The 13,724-nt window shown below is 37.3% G+C and overlaps 1 protein-coding gene across 1 annotated transcript in view; it reads left to right on the top strand.

Moving 5' to 3' along the window:
• LOC107751964 (glypican-3-like) overlaps nt 1-13,724 on the top strand; it is a 66,543-nt gene that overhangs the window by 20,799 nt on the left and 32,020 nt on the right. Inside the window, exon 4 of the mRNA XM_016567769.1 lies at nt 978-1,089. Within this exon, the coding sequence (XP_016423255.1) occupies nt 978-1,089 (112 nt within the window). The remainder of the gene's footprint in view (nt 1-977; nt 1,090-13,724) is intronic.

Genomic DNA, 13,724 nt, shown 5'->3' with positions numbered 1-13,724 from the left:
AATAAAAAAAAAAAAAAGCAAGATGCCGATTTAGACTTTCTTTTAGATACCCCTCATTTTTGGCTCTTTTTTTTTTTTTTTTTGTTAAGTCTTGAGTAATTTCGAACAATGGAAAACAAAAGGGATAATTTCTTCATAAAGCCCTTGGTATCTACAAATAATAATACAAATACAAATTTTTAGTCGTAAAGCGCCTTTTGAAATCTTTGAATGTCCTTGTGCAGCATGATTGAATGCGCTGAATGGTAAAAATTAATTTAAAAGTCTAATAATATGTTTCATTTTTGCTCAAATGAAATTTCAATGGTTGCATGTTTGCCTCTAGGTGGCAGTAGAGGCCAATTTTAGTGCTCATGTATTTGTGGCCGTTCACTGCAGCTTTGGTCAAATACTTTAAAAAAAAAAAAAAACAGGAACTGCTGAATAGTGAACGAAATGCAGTGATCTGTTGTTAAGATGAAATCATTCATTTGAATGAAATTCTTTCCCAGGAGATCGGGGTTAGATGTCACATGGGGAAGGGCTCCATCTCAGTCACTATCAGGTTTTAAGTAAAAAGTCCAGTTACACAGTTGTATGTTTTCTCTAGCAGTGGTTTTGAATGTTGCTTTCTAACACCCGTGTAAGTCAAAACTGTCCTAATTCTGAATATTGTTTATGAATTCCCTCCTCCAAACTAAAATTTCCATTTCAAAATTTAAATGTGTTTGTATTTTTTCTTTAGCTGTTTGGTAAGTGAATGTAATAAAACTATATATATATAATAATACAATATGACACCTTATATAATGTGTGTACTTATATAGAAATTGCCTTTAAAAAATAAAACCACCCATGAAATGTTTACTGTAATAAAAGTGTGACAACCAGCCCCAATCTCCATATATCTCTTTCAATTCATGGATAGAGTGATGTGCATTAAAACCTGTAATTTTGTTTAAATATGAGTAATGGACATGTGTGTTTTTATTTTGCAGGTTTCCTGGTCCAGGGCTAAAGAAAGTCCATCCACACGGCTCAGAATCCAGACAAAAGCCTCCTGAACCCGTCATCAGCCAGATCATCGACAAACTCAAGCACATCAATCAGGTGAGTTACTGTTTATCAGAAAACATGCACACACTTTTTTACATGTGAAGTTTTTTACAGTGCACATCTGTGAATAATCATACACTGCCATGCTGCCAGTCAGCACACAGACATACAGCCGTACATAAACTCATCACCTCTGTTTTAACTCCGTCACAACAGTCTGCCTGTCATCACACACACAGATGTACATGTCTGCACTCTGTTTTATTGCAGTGCAGTCTTGTAGATTATCAGGATGTGTGATAGGGGCTGCTGCGATCTAAAGGATGCCTCTTTTTGTGCTTCCTCTGTACCTGGAGGATGTGTGTTTTTGGCTGGGTTTAAATGTATGTTGCAATGCAACATTATTGTGAATATCTATGAAGCTACAGTTAGTAAAGCTCAATCCAAGTGTGTGTGTGTGTGGGTTATTGGCACATTTTGTCTTGGAGTTTCACCCTTACTTTATCCCTTTTTCATTTACAGTTTGATACATTTATTCAGCAGATTTTTTTTAAGCAAATTAAAATGAGGAATACAGCATACAGCGAGAAGTGCTAACAAAAGTCTAAAGTAGTCAAGGCAAGAACAGGGAGATATTTAGTGAAAATAGGTGAGTGAAAGAGACGAGTTTAAAAAAAAAACTCAACTTAAAACCCAACTTAAAGGGATAGTTCACCTTCAGTTGCTGGTCCCCATTGACTTTCATAGTGCGGAAAAACTGTTTGGTTACCAACATTCTCCAAATATCTTCTCTCATGTTCAGCAAAGGAAAGAAATTCACACAGATACGGAACAACTTGAGGGTGAGTAAATGATGGCAGAAATGTCCTTTTCTGGTGAAGAATCCTGTAAATATTATAAATACTATAAAAAATACTATTGGAAATAGTGTGATGTTTGTATAATCAGTCTTAGACTTCCATTGTAATTGTTTTCCATTCTTTTTACAAACTGGGTGATGAATCAAAACTATTTCCTTTAGTATTAAACTTTAAATTCTATTTACCCCAGAAAATTTCTTGAACTGCAGACATAGAATTAGTGTTTCATTTTCCTCCTATTCAATAGGAAAAATGTATCTGTGTAAGTCACATGATCTGGTTCTCACAGAGAAAAACAACCGATCATAATACATGATCAATAATATATACAACAATAAAACAGCAGTAACTTTATCAAAGCAACATCCTCCTATAAATTAAATGCTCAAATACTTGTTAAACGAATCTGTTGCTTTGAGGTCAAGACATCATCTTCTTGGCTGTGAGAATGACATCCTGAAATGACATGTTCAGGCACGCAACCCTTGACCCCGAGGGGCGTCTGCTACTCCTCATTAATGCAAACCCACAGCTGCAGAGTGACTGGCTCACACACACGCACACATGTTCACAGACAGACAGACTGGCAGTCTCTGTAGAGGTGTGTGCGGACCCCTCCTCTGCCGTCTTATCCTCCCAATGGGGATCAGCAGAGCTATTTCCAGCATTGCAGCGCTTTAACAGCTCCCGGAGACTATGCCCAAAATAGCACACACAGGCTCGCTGACTGACACAGCATTCACACACAGAGCGAGAGAAGGAGAGGGAGGGAAAATGTGCAGAAAGACAGGGTGAGACATGGACAGGAATATCAAGTGATCACCATAGAGAAGTGGGGATCAGAGCTGTAGATGTTGACTGCACATGCTCACTCTAGCGGTCTAAGTGAGCCTGTTTAGAGTGAAAAAATGAAACTAATAGAGCAGAGCAAGGCTCATTGGCTTACAACCGAGCTGTAGAGCACTGCATCTTCTCTTGCCAAAGTTCAGGTATCGGCAGGTCACCCCAGCAGAAGTACTCCTGCCAGGTATCCACAGAGAAAGTAACATCAGACCGTATGCAACAGCCTGAATCCTGATTTCTAGGAATGGAGTTGACTGACTAGAAATACGGGAGATCCATTAGATTATGGATTCCTTGTAAGTGGACTTCAAGTCACCGGCCTGCTTAACCTGAGCCCTCGTGCTGCCCTCTTCTGTGTTAAAGAAATTCGTGGCTAGTAATAGTCTTACTCAGATTTGACGATCTAGGAAAGATGGGGATTAATATACGTTAATATCCATGCAGGACAACTGGACAATGACACTTTGAGTATTTATAATGGTACTGAATGGTTTCAATATTTAGGGTTTTCTGTGTATATACTCTGGTAATCCTGAGAGAACAGCATCTGGCTCATCCACAGGAAGTTCACTGGGCGATCTAAAGGATGCCTCTTTTTGTGCTTCCTCTGTACCTGGAGGATGTGTGTTTTTGGCTGGGTTTAAATGTATGTTGCAATGCAACATTATTGTGAATATCTATGAAGCTACAGTTAGTAAAGCTCAATCCAAGTGTGTGTGTGTGTGTGTGTTATTGGCACATTTTGTCTTGGAGTTTCACCCTTACTTTATCCCTTTTTCATTTACATTTTGATACATTTATTCATTTAGCAGATTTTAAGCAAATTAAAATGAGGAATACAGCATACAGCGAGAAGTGCTAACAAAAGTCTAAAGTAGTCAAGGCAAGAACAGGGAGATATTTAGTGAAAATAGGTGAGAATTTTTTTAATTCTACTTAAAGAAAAAACTTTTTTATTGTTATTCTGTTTGTTTTGTTTGCTTTATTTTGTTTTTGTTTATTACTACTTGTTAAAACGATTTTATTTGATTTCTTCTTTGTCCTGTTTTGTTTTGTGTGCTTCTGTTTGTGTGTTTGTTTTTACTATAGACTGTTTTTGTTGTTGTTGTTGTTCTGCTTTATTTTGTCTATTAATAATGCCTGTTAACACCATTTGCACTATTGTTATTTAATTATTTTTATTTAATCTTGTTAATTAAATAAACTTAATTTCTTTTAATTTTTAATTTTACTTTAAGTGAGAAATAAGAGAGTGTGTGGGGTCCTGTGCATATCTTGCCTTAAAGCAGAATCTGAGCGGATTAGCGCAGCGCTCTTGTTTAAACAGACCACAGAGACATCAGAGCAGCTCAGATGAGTTGTGGGTCTCGTCTGCCCTCAGGCTGTGGAGAAGGGCTGTGGGGTCACGCCTGCCATGGGACAGGCCCTCATTTTCTCAGTTACTCTACAAACAGACCTTCTCTTCTCTTCTCTTCTCTTCTCTTCTCTCTTCTGACCTTCTTCCCATCTGTTTCTTCCTCCTGTGCAGATCCTGTGAAGTGTCCAGCTGTTGTTTTAAGACACACTGTCACGTAATTTATGTACATGACAATAATTTGCACACGATCAAAATGAAGACGTACCCTAGACCTCTATTGTACTCTGTCAAGTGTATTATAAAGAGAGGAAGAAACATAATTAAACAATGTCACACTTGCAGGGTTGCGAATTCTGATGTATGTAGTGTTTGTGTACACACACACACACACACACACAGACAGATGATATAGATCTAGTGACTGTATGATGTCAGTGCTGCTCATGTCTGGTAAACAAAACGCAAGTGCATTTCAAAAGACCTCTATGGCATCTGTGCACCACCACAGATATACACATCCCCTATATACACAAACAAATGCGTAGACACATGTTTTCTTTCATGTCATAGACTTCCATTGTTTTTCTTTAGGTTAGTGCTATATGCATTGACTGATCAGTTTATATGCCTTTTTAGCTAGTGAGGTCCAGCTCATTAGTCTATGTTCAACAAGTTTCACTATATTAGTTTTTGAACAGTGAAGACCTCACAAGTACAGTCATGTAGAATAAGATGTTTGTGTGGGTTGCTGATTAAAAGTCTTTACTATGGCATTCTCTGACAAACATGAGAATAGTACTGCAGTCAAATCATTTAAAAGTGCACAATGTCCTTAATGAAGTAGAACGGGACAAGACATAACAATTTCCAACCACATAAGCAACAAGCCGATTTCACAGAAATCAAAATGTTACCTAATTAAGCCCCTTTCACCATGATAGAGACTGTTTAAATGATTCATAAATGATTCATAATTTATATAATTCATGTTCATTTAAAGTTTCGGCTGATGGAGACGGAGCTCCAGTGAGTCTACAAAGTTGAGAAAAGTTTAACTTTATGCAAAGAAGCAACTTCTACCAATGTTTTTTGGTTCATGCATTGATAATCCCTCATCGTGTTGATGCTGCTGCTATTTATATTCAAATCTTTCCCCTACAAAATATTAAATTAACATGAAGAAAACGATTCTTTGTCAAAACAGAGTGACATACTATTTACTAACCATCAATGGCACGTCTGTCTCTTGACCTCCTTCGATTATGTCAATGTAAACGAGGCTGGTAGTGTTTCCTTTACTTCACCAGCAGAAACTCAAACATGTTTTAATCAAATGTTCAGTTTAACGTAAGCCTGTGATAATAGTTTACATCTGGTGTTATCTGGCACCGTGCTAATGTGTGTTCTCATTTGTTTCCAATAGCTGGGGGTTTGAGTTCTTTCCCAGAGCGGACAGACAGAACACTCATATCAGACTTTTCCTAGCATTTCAGAAAGCCAGTATCTCATCTTCTAGCCTGGGAGGCTTGGTACTTTAAGTATGTGCTACACTTTCTAAGTGTTCTCCAGCAGTTGTAGTTCTATAAAACATTTTGGGTGTGGACCCATTTGATTTTATGGAGCAATAAGATTTTTGGAAGCTCTTAACAGTGTTTGAAATATTTCTGTTCCCGGGGCATATAGCGTGACAAGCCTGTGTCCCAAAGAGGGTTAGTGTAGCGGCGCTAGAGATGGCTTGTTGGCTCAGATTTGGGCCTCTTCTGAAAGAGAGACACCGGGGAGCGCACTGAACACCAAAAGACAAAACTTTACCCTCCCTCAGCTCTGCAGACCCCATTTCTCACGCCTAATGCGGCTGATGTAATGGCTGCACGGGGCCATGTTTAGAGTAAGCTCGTCTCTATAAATGAAAAAAATGACTTGGTGCTTAAGCTATTCCACCTGGGCAAGTGCTCAAAGAGTCTGTGTGTTTTTATCTGCATGCCTAAACATGACTCAGTCAGAGACAGATCTCTCAGGCCTAAATCTATGTGAGTTAGTGCATTAGCCAGCACTGCAGCTTAGTATGATGATTTGCAATGAACACCTTTGTTATACCCATTTATACAGACTGAGAAAAAATATTAAATGTGATATAAAAAAACAGGTTTTCATAAGTATATATGACATGTATTTAATAGTAAATATTTTCTAACATTGAGTTGACAGTGTATCTTTTTTGTGCTACACCACATACCATTAGAAAGTTTGGAGTTGGGCATTTCATATTTTTATCAGTGTTAAAATCTGTCGTGCTGTTTAATATTTTTGTGGAAACCGTGATACATTCATGATTCTTTGATGAATAGAAAGTTTAAAACAAACACCATTTATTTGAAAAACACATTTTTAGGCGATTCAGAACTTCTGCTAGCCAAAACAAAAATATCAAGAATAAACTAGATTATCAAAATCACTGCTTATATTTAAATGTATTTATTATTAAAACTGATTCTGAATCATGGAATGGCTTTCAGTTTTACGACAGTCAATCATGCTTTGCGAATACCATAAAACTAAAAGAAAATAGTAATAAAAACTAAATTCTCTGTGGCTTCGCTTGTAAACCAGCATTTATTTAGTTAGTTATTTCATTGTAATTTCCATATACAGCATACTCCAAATGAATGCTTAATGGTAAACTCATTGAAGATTAATGGATAGGCTGTCAATTTTAAATTGAATGTTTCCTCACAGAAGTCAGTGTACTGAACTACATTGATATCCATTAAAAAATATGGTCAGTACATACAAATATTTGTCTCACATCGTTGTTAATGTCATTTAATGAAAACAATGTGAGTGGCACAAAGGTTGGAAGACATCATTTATAAATCATAACCCACCAGACTGGCAAGTAAGTTGATAAGTGCTTCCCGCCACGGATGATTTTCATCCTTATTTTGTGGGTTGGCAAGTGTTAATTTCAAACCCTACATATATAGTGCCAGTGCACACATAATATGCTAGTGTTTATCAAATGTCTATTTCTGTCTGGCGGAAATGGCAGAGATGTTCAGAGATGAAGCTCATAGCACACACCCTCCGTCTGTCTTCATGTGTGTTTGTGTTTGTTCCCATGACTGTCAAACATTCACTCATGCTGATCTGTAAAGTCTGCAATGTCTCTTCGTGTTTATACAAGAATAGTGCGGCATTTGTGGACAGTTTACTTCTTTGAGGGGAGTTGTTAAACTACAAAACCTCTTGTTTGTTGTTAAAAATTAACCTTAATAAATGTGTAAAATCTCCCTGAGTTCAGTCTATGGCTAAAAAAATCCCCCTGCATTAAACTTTTTAGGACTAACACAGTGAAACAAAGTTTCCAGAGACAGACATAAGTAATTTGTCTGTCCAGAATGAAAGCGAAAAAGCAGCATAATCAGAATATATTAGAGGTTTAAGGTTTATACAGTTATTTTAAACCAGAATTTTAGACCAGTGAGGCTAGCTAGCATGAAATAGGATCCAAGCAGCTGACAAAAAACACATTGCGCCTGGACATGTTGTAAGGCCAAACTTATCGATGTAAAAACTTATCATATTTCTAAATGCCACTCAAATAATGCACTTTTTGGTGACATTATGGAGAAAAATACAGAAGTTTTAATGCAGTTTTACTGGTGCCTATAATGTTGGGACAGAGGTCGAGAAAATCGACAAATTCTTTGTCAACCGCCGCCCTCACATATATAGTTTAATTTACGCATATTGCTAAATTAGATTTTCATATTTAGCAAAATATGTCTTTCCGCTAGTGCCGTCATCAGGACCATCTGGACTTTCCAGGGTATTGAGTTACTGTTCAAAAAAGCCTGTTCCCAGCGGAGCTCAGGGGATAGTGGTGAAACACTGCAATTATCTGATTGGTCTTTGATTATAGAAGTTCCCTCCAGCGTTGAGATGTGTCTACCATGTGTAGGGCAGAGAGGTGAGCATATATTACATGTCACTTCTCATGTTGTCCTAGATTTGTGGAATGTTCTGTGAAAAATTAGATGCTCTGTTTTTCTTTTTTCACGTACTTTGGGAAAGAACTCTAGGCTAGATCTTTAACGCACACTCACTTTTTCTCTCATTTCCTGACTGGAACTTTTCTCTGCATTTCTTTTCCCCGGTTTATGCCCTCACTTTCTTCTTCTCTCACTCTCTTTGAACTCCACCCTACATTTCTTATGCTTTTTCTCCCATGTTAATCCCACTTTCTTTCCCGCTCTCCTTCCTGACTGTGTCGAGTTGTATGTGACACACTCCAGTCCCGCAGCCCTCCTTCGCTCTAATTAGATCCAGCGGCAGAGATGGAGAGAGAGGGAGGGCCGCAGGTAAGGCAAGAGAGCAGACAGCAAAACAAACCAGAGCTCCACATTCCAGCACGCAGCCTCACGTCCTGCTGCCGCTGACTCCACCAGGAGCTGTATACTCCACACCTCATCTACTCAAAACGGTACCAAGCTCCAAAGGCCTCTTCACATCAGACACGAATTAGAAAAGGCAACAGTTGCTGATTTTTTTATTTATTTTTTTATTTTTAGAAATATAAAAATAATATTTAAAATTTTGAATATCTGAAATTATGAAATTTTTTTGAAATTGAAATTGAAATTTTGAATTTTTTTTTATTCAAAAGAAATTTCAAAGATTTTTTTATATTTGAAATGAATACTTTATTTGGCAAGGATGAATTAAGTTAATCAAAAATGACAGTAAAGATATCTATAATATTACAAAAATATGCTTATCACAAATTTTGTACTTTTGAACTTTCTGTTCATCAGAAAATCTTTTGAATGAATTTGATTGATTTCTGAAGGATCATGTGACACTGCTGAAAATTCAGATTTGCCATCACAGAAATAAATTACATTTTACAATATATTAAAATAGAAAACAGAAGAATAGAATATTTTTATAATATTTCACAATATTACTGGTTTTACTTTGTTTTTAATCAAATAAATGCAACCTTGGTGGTCAGCATAAGAAACTTCTTTCAAAAAGATTTTTCAGACACCAAACTGAGCCGACCTCCGAATAATATGAAAATTCATCCAAATTGATCTGTATTGTACTATTTGTATAAAATGACATTTTCTGGTTTAATCTGAATCCTTATACTTCTGTGATGGTATGTGAAGTACATGTGGTTTAACTGTGGGTGGTGGTTTGAAGGTTATTAAACAAACCCTACCATGGTCGCTTGAGTCTAAGTACACACAAACACATATTTAGGCAAATTGTCTACACACACACACACACACACACACACTTCAAATGGCAGCTTAATGTGTGTTTCAGTGGATGCTGGTCCGTTTGATGGTGCGCGACTATGAGGGTTTCTCAAATAAACTCTGACACCTGACATTAAAGCAGTCTAGAAAGACCTCCATAAATCCAGAGTAGAGTGGGGGTTGTGCTTGGCCCCCGATCCCAGGGCGGCTCCTGATGGCCTCTGCATGTCTCTGATCTCAACTGCTTGATTTGCTGTTCCCCTCACACCAAAAACTCCCATATAGATATATTTCCTTTTAGAAAATGTCCTTCTAATGCAGTCTTCTTGTTCTGACAACCATGTGTCTCATGTGGTCTCTTTCCTCCCGCTCTTTTGCTTTTAAACACTTCACTACTTTTCACATTCCCCTCTTTAGCTAATATTTTCATTCCCCTCTTTAGCTTCCTTATTCCCTTTCTGATTTTCATTCATTAGTAAGAAAAGCCATAAATGAGAACTCTTTAATATTTTGATTGTTTCTCTAAACAATGAAAATAAATGGAGAGCAAATGGAGACCCACTTTTAAGGTGTTTCTTTCTAAGAAAAAGACTTCAGTAATCTCACATGTTTCTAGAAGAATTTTTAGAAAAGATCTCAACAGTGTCATACTGTGTTCAGATTTGTCAGTATCTGTAAATCAACAATCAATTTCAGTCAGTCTATTTCAGGTTTATGTCATTCATCCCTGCGTGGTTACATCATGTCCATAAACAGAGAAACAAAAGTCTTGTAGCAGATATTCTACTTGGTTTCTTCAATGCCATATATTTATTTTATACCTTCACTCTTAAAAATAAAGGTTCTTTACTGGCATTGATGGCTCCATAAAGAACCTTTAACATCCATGGAAACTTTTCATTCCACAAAAGGTTCTTTATAGTGGAAATAGGTTCTTTAGATTATGTTCTTCACACTAAGAAAAATTGTTCTTTTTAAGAACTGTTGACTATGGCATCTCTGCAAAAACCTCCTTTGTTTTTAAGAGTGTTGTAGGACTTTCTTCTTCCTGTTAGTGGGTCTTGTAGTAGAATAATAAATCTGTTGCAATATGTCGATCACAGGGAAACATCAGTATAACTCAAACAATCAGATTCATTCACACAGAAAATCAGTGCATAAACACAAAAACCAAGTATCATGCAATTTCATGTCTTAACCACAGATGGCAATAGAGAGGCCAAAGTTCTGTAGTGCAACTTTAGAGAGTCAAATTTAACTTGACAGTCAAATCAGATTGATTCATTTTAGAGATGTGTTTTAAAAGATTTTGCTGCCCTAAAAGCTTAGTTAACTGTAGTTACCCACTTTTTATTAGTAGCATGTAGTGTAGTTAAAGTTAAACTACTTTTTCAAAAGAGTAGCTTGAAAAGCTAGTTTCAGAGTAGTTTCTGATTGTCTCATTGATGTCTATTTTTATTTCCACTAAGGAATTTTTAAAAGAAAAATCTGAGACAAAATTGATAGTTAAATGAAACCTCATGAAGTCTCCTGAGCTATGAAACGGGCAACCTCTGGGCACTTTCTTACATCTCTCTTCTGCCTTTCTCTCTATAGTAGGCTCTCACATTCCCTCCTTCTCCTGCATCCCCCTCTCTTTTTCCTCTATCTGTTCCTCTCTCCCCTGCTGTCTAGGAGGTCAGACGGAGCACATGAGAGGTCTTTTCCTACCAATTAGTTAGCTGCTAATGAGGCTGAAACCCCCAGACCCTCCTCCCAGCAGTCCTCTCAACAAAGCCCCCTCGTCCCGCAGGCCAGAGGTTTGGTGCCCCCCTACTGCCACCAATCTACCCCCACCCGCTTCAGCCACCACACTGGCTACAATTACCACACAGCCAGCCAACAACAACCCTATAACCAGAGCTCATCTGTGCTGAAGGAAACGGGCTACACCTTACATGGTCACCGACAAACCTGTTTACCAACAGGACATATTTGTTATCCTGATCTGCTGGAAAGACTTCCTGTGACATGGAAATGTTACAGAGGCACTTCCTGAGCCACTAACCGACTAGAAATAAAGGACTTACTATAATAGGGATGCAAAATAAACAAAAGTGCATGTATTGGCTGAAGTGTTCCCAAACACCTGTATCACCTCATCTACAGCTGTGCAGACAGACAGATAGTCTCATGCCATTGGTTGAGCTAGAATTTGTCATGTTGGACTGCTCAAACAAACTCTTCAGGAAATTGAACCAATGGTAACATATTTATTATCATTCTCAGTGTTTCCCCCAAGATTATTATAGTTTTGGATTTTCAAATTTCTTAATAATGTTTTAAAATCTGTTTTAAATTACAGTTTAATTTTAGATTCATTAATGGTTTTGTTTATATATTTTAATTTCAGTTTTAGTTGAGGAATTACCAGAACACTTCCAGAGTAATTTACATATAAAATAAGCAAAACTTTAATATAAGATGGGCAAACTTTTCAGTGCATTTAAATTAAGAGGAAAAAGTTTAATAGTTATTAGATACTCTTCCATATAAGGAAATTAATATCTTTATTCAGAAAGGATGCAAAATATTTCAAAATAACTTAAAATAAGAGCTGTTCTTTTGAACTTTCAATTAAAAAAATCATGAAAAAATTGTTTTTTGAGCATCAAATCAGCATATTAGAACGATTTCTGAAGGATCATGTGACACTGAAGACTGTAATATTGATGCTGAAAATTCATCTTTGCATCACAGGAATAAATTACATTTTATAAAATATATTGAAATAGAAAACAGTTATTTTAAATTGTAATAATTTTTCACAATATTACCGTTTTACTGTATTTTTTATCAAACAAATGAAGCTTTGGTGAGCATAAGAGACTTCTTTCAAAAACATAAAAATAAAACTATTACAGACCCCAAACATTTAAATGGTTGTGTATACTGAATGTTTTGAGTAAGCAGTTGAAATTAAGCAAAACATGCTTAATTTGGTTAGACAGTAACCCTGGTCTATGCTCTGTCGTCCCACCAGGAGCCATGCCTCGCATCTGGGGGTTTGTGTTCCTGACAAAAATGATTATGGTTGCCTTATGAGCGCTGTAGACTGAATACATTGAGATGTGACTGTGTGCGAGGGAGAGAGGCTTACAGGTGGAAGGGTTACGGTCGTGTTGTTTCTCAGGCTGTAGTGAAACTCAAGCCTCCCCTGGGCTCTCTGTGAGATTTGCCTCTATGTGCCGTTTCTCATGACTCGTCCGTATCTCCCAGTGTGCGCCGAGAGAGGAACCTCGCTCCATCAGCGGCCTCGCTGGAAAACACAACAGGAGCCTCTCGATGGGTCAGAGGTCTCACTTCCTGTTTCCTCTCCGTGCAGTGTCATCAAAGGGTCTCCTCTGTCTCTCTTTCCTTTTGTTACGGGGGCCTCACTGCTCAAATCAATGTCTCTACAATGTAGCAGTTAGATTATGCGAGAAAGACAGAAGAGGAAGGAGGCAGCACTCACACATGTGGTGTACTGCTCAGTGTCAGTGCTTAAGATAAGCCTTCGGTGAGACCTGGGACGTTACTGTAAAAACACACACACATTTCTAGACTGTATGTATGGATCTTTTCAAGCTGCTTGTATAGATCATATTATACTCTTACATCTGTCTGCATAAATGTGAAAAATAGGTGAGGTTATAGATCAGGCTTGTCAGACTCATTTTAAAACAAAAGGGAGCTTGTGGAATTACGCGATACACAAGAGGATTTTAGATAACATGGGGCCTATACTGTAAATATACATTTTTTTGGCAGTATGGAGGTGTTATACTAATTGACATTTAATGAGAAATTACTGTCTATTATGTTATTAATATTAATCAAACAACATTAAAAAATTGACATAAAAAAGAGAAAATCACACACTTCTTTTGGCTAGATAACTGAAGCAGTGTAAAATCGTACATGGACAGATAGTTTGGTCTAAAGAGTCAGTGTTAAAGGGGTCATATGATGCTGCTAAAAAGAACAGTATTTTGTGTATTTGGTGTAATGAAATGTGTTTATGTGGTTTAAGGTTCAAAAAACACATTATTTTCCACATACTGTACATTATTGTTTCTCCTCTATGCCCCGCCTTTCTGAAACGCGTCGATTTTTACAAAGCTCATCGGTCTGAAAAAGCGAGGTGTGCTGTGATTGGCCAGCTATCTAGTGCGTTGTGATTGGCCGAATACCTCAAGCGTGAGACGGAAATGTTATGCCCCTACCATATTGTGATGATGCCCCTGTCTGGCCGGAGCAATGATTCAAAAACATGAAAACCCATTAAAAACGAGGCATTCGTTGCATCCAGTGGGGACATAACTATGGATTATAATGACTTAT

Source organism: Sinocyclocheilus rhinocerous, unplaced genomic scaffold (assembly GCF_001515625.1).
Source record: "Sinocyclocheilus rhinocerous isolate Xijiao unplaced genomic scaffold, SAMN03320098_v1.1 scaffold662, whole genome shotgun sequence".
Taxonomy (NCBI): domain Eukaryota; kingdom Metazoa; phylum Chordata; class Actinopteri; order Cypriniformes; family Cyprinidae; genus Sinocyclocheilus; species Sinocyclocheilus rhinocerous.
Note: the sequence above shows the minus strand (reverse complement) of the source record. Positions and strands in the feature narration are given on the sequence as shown.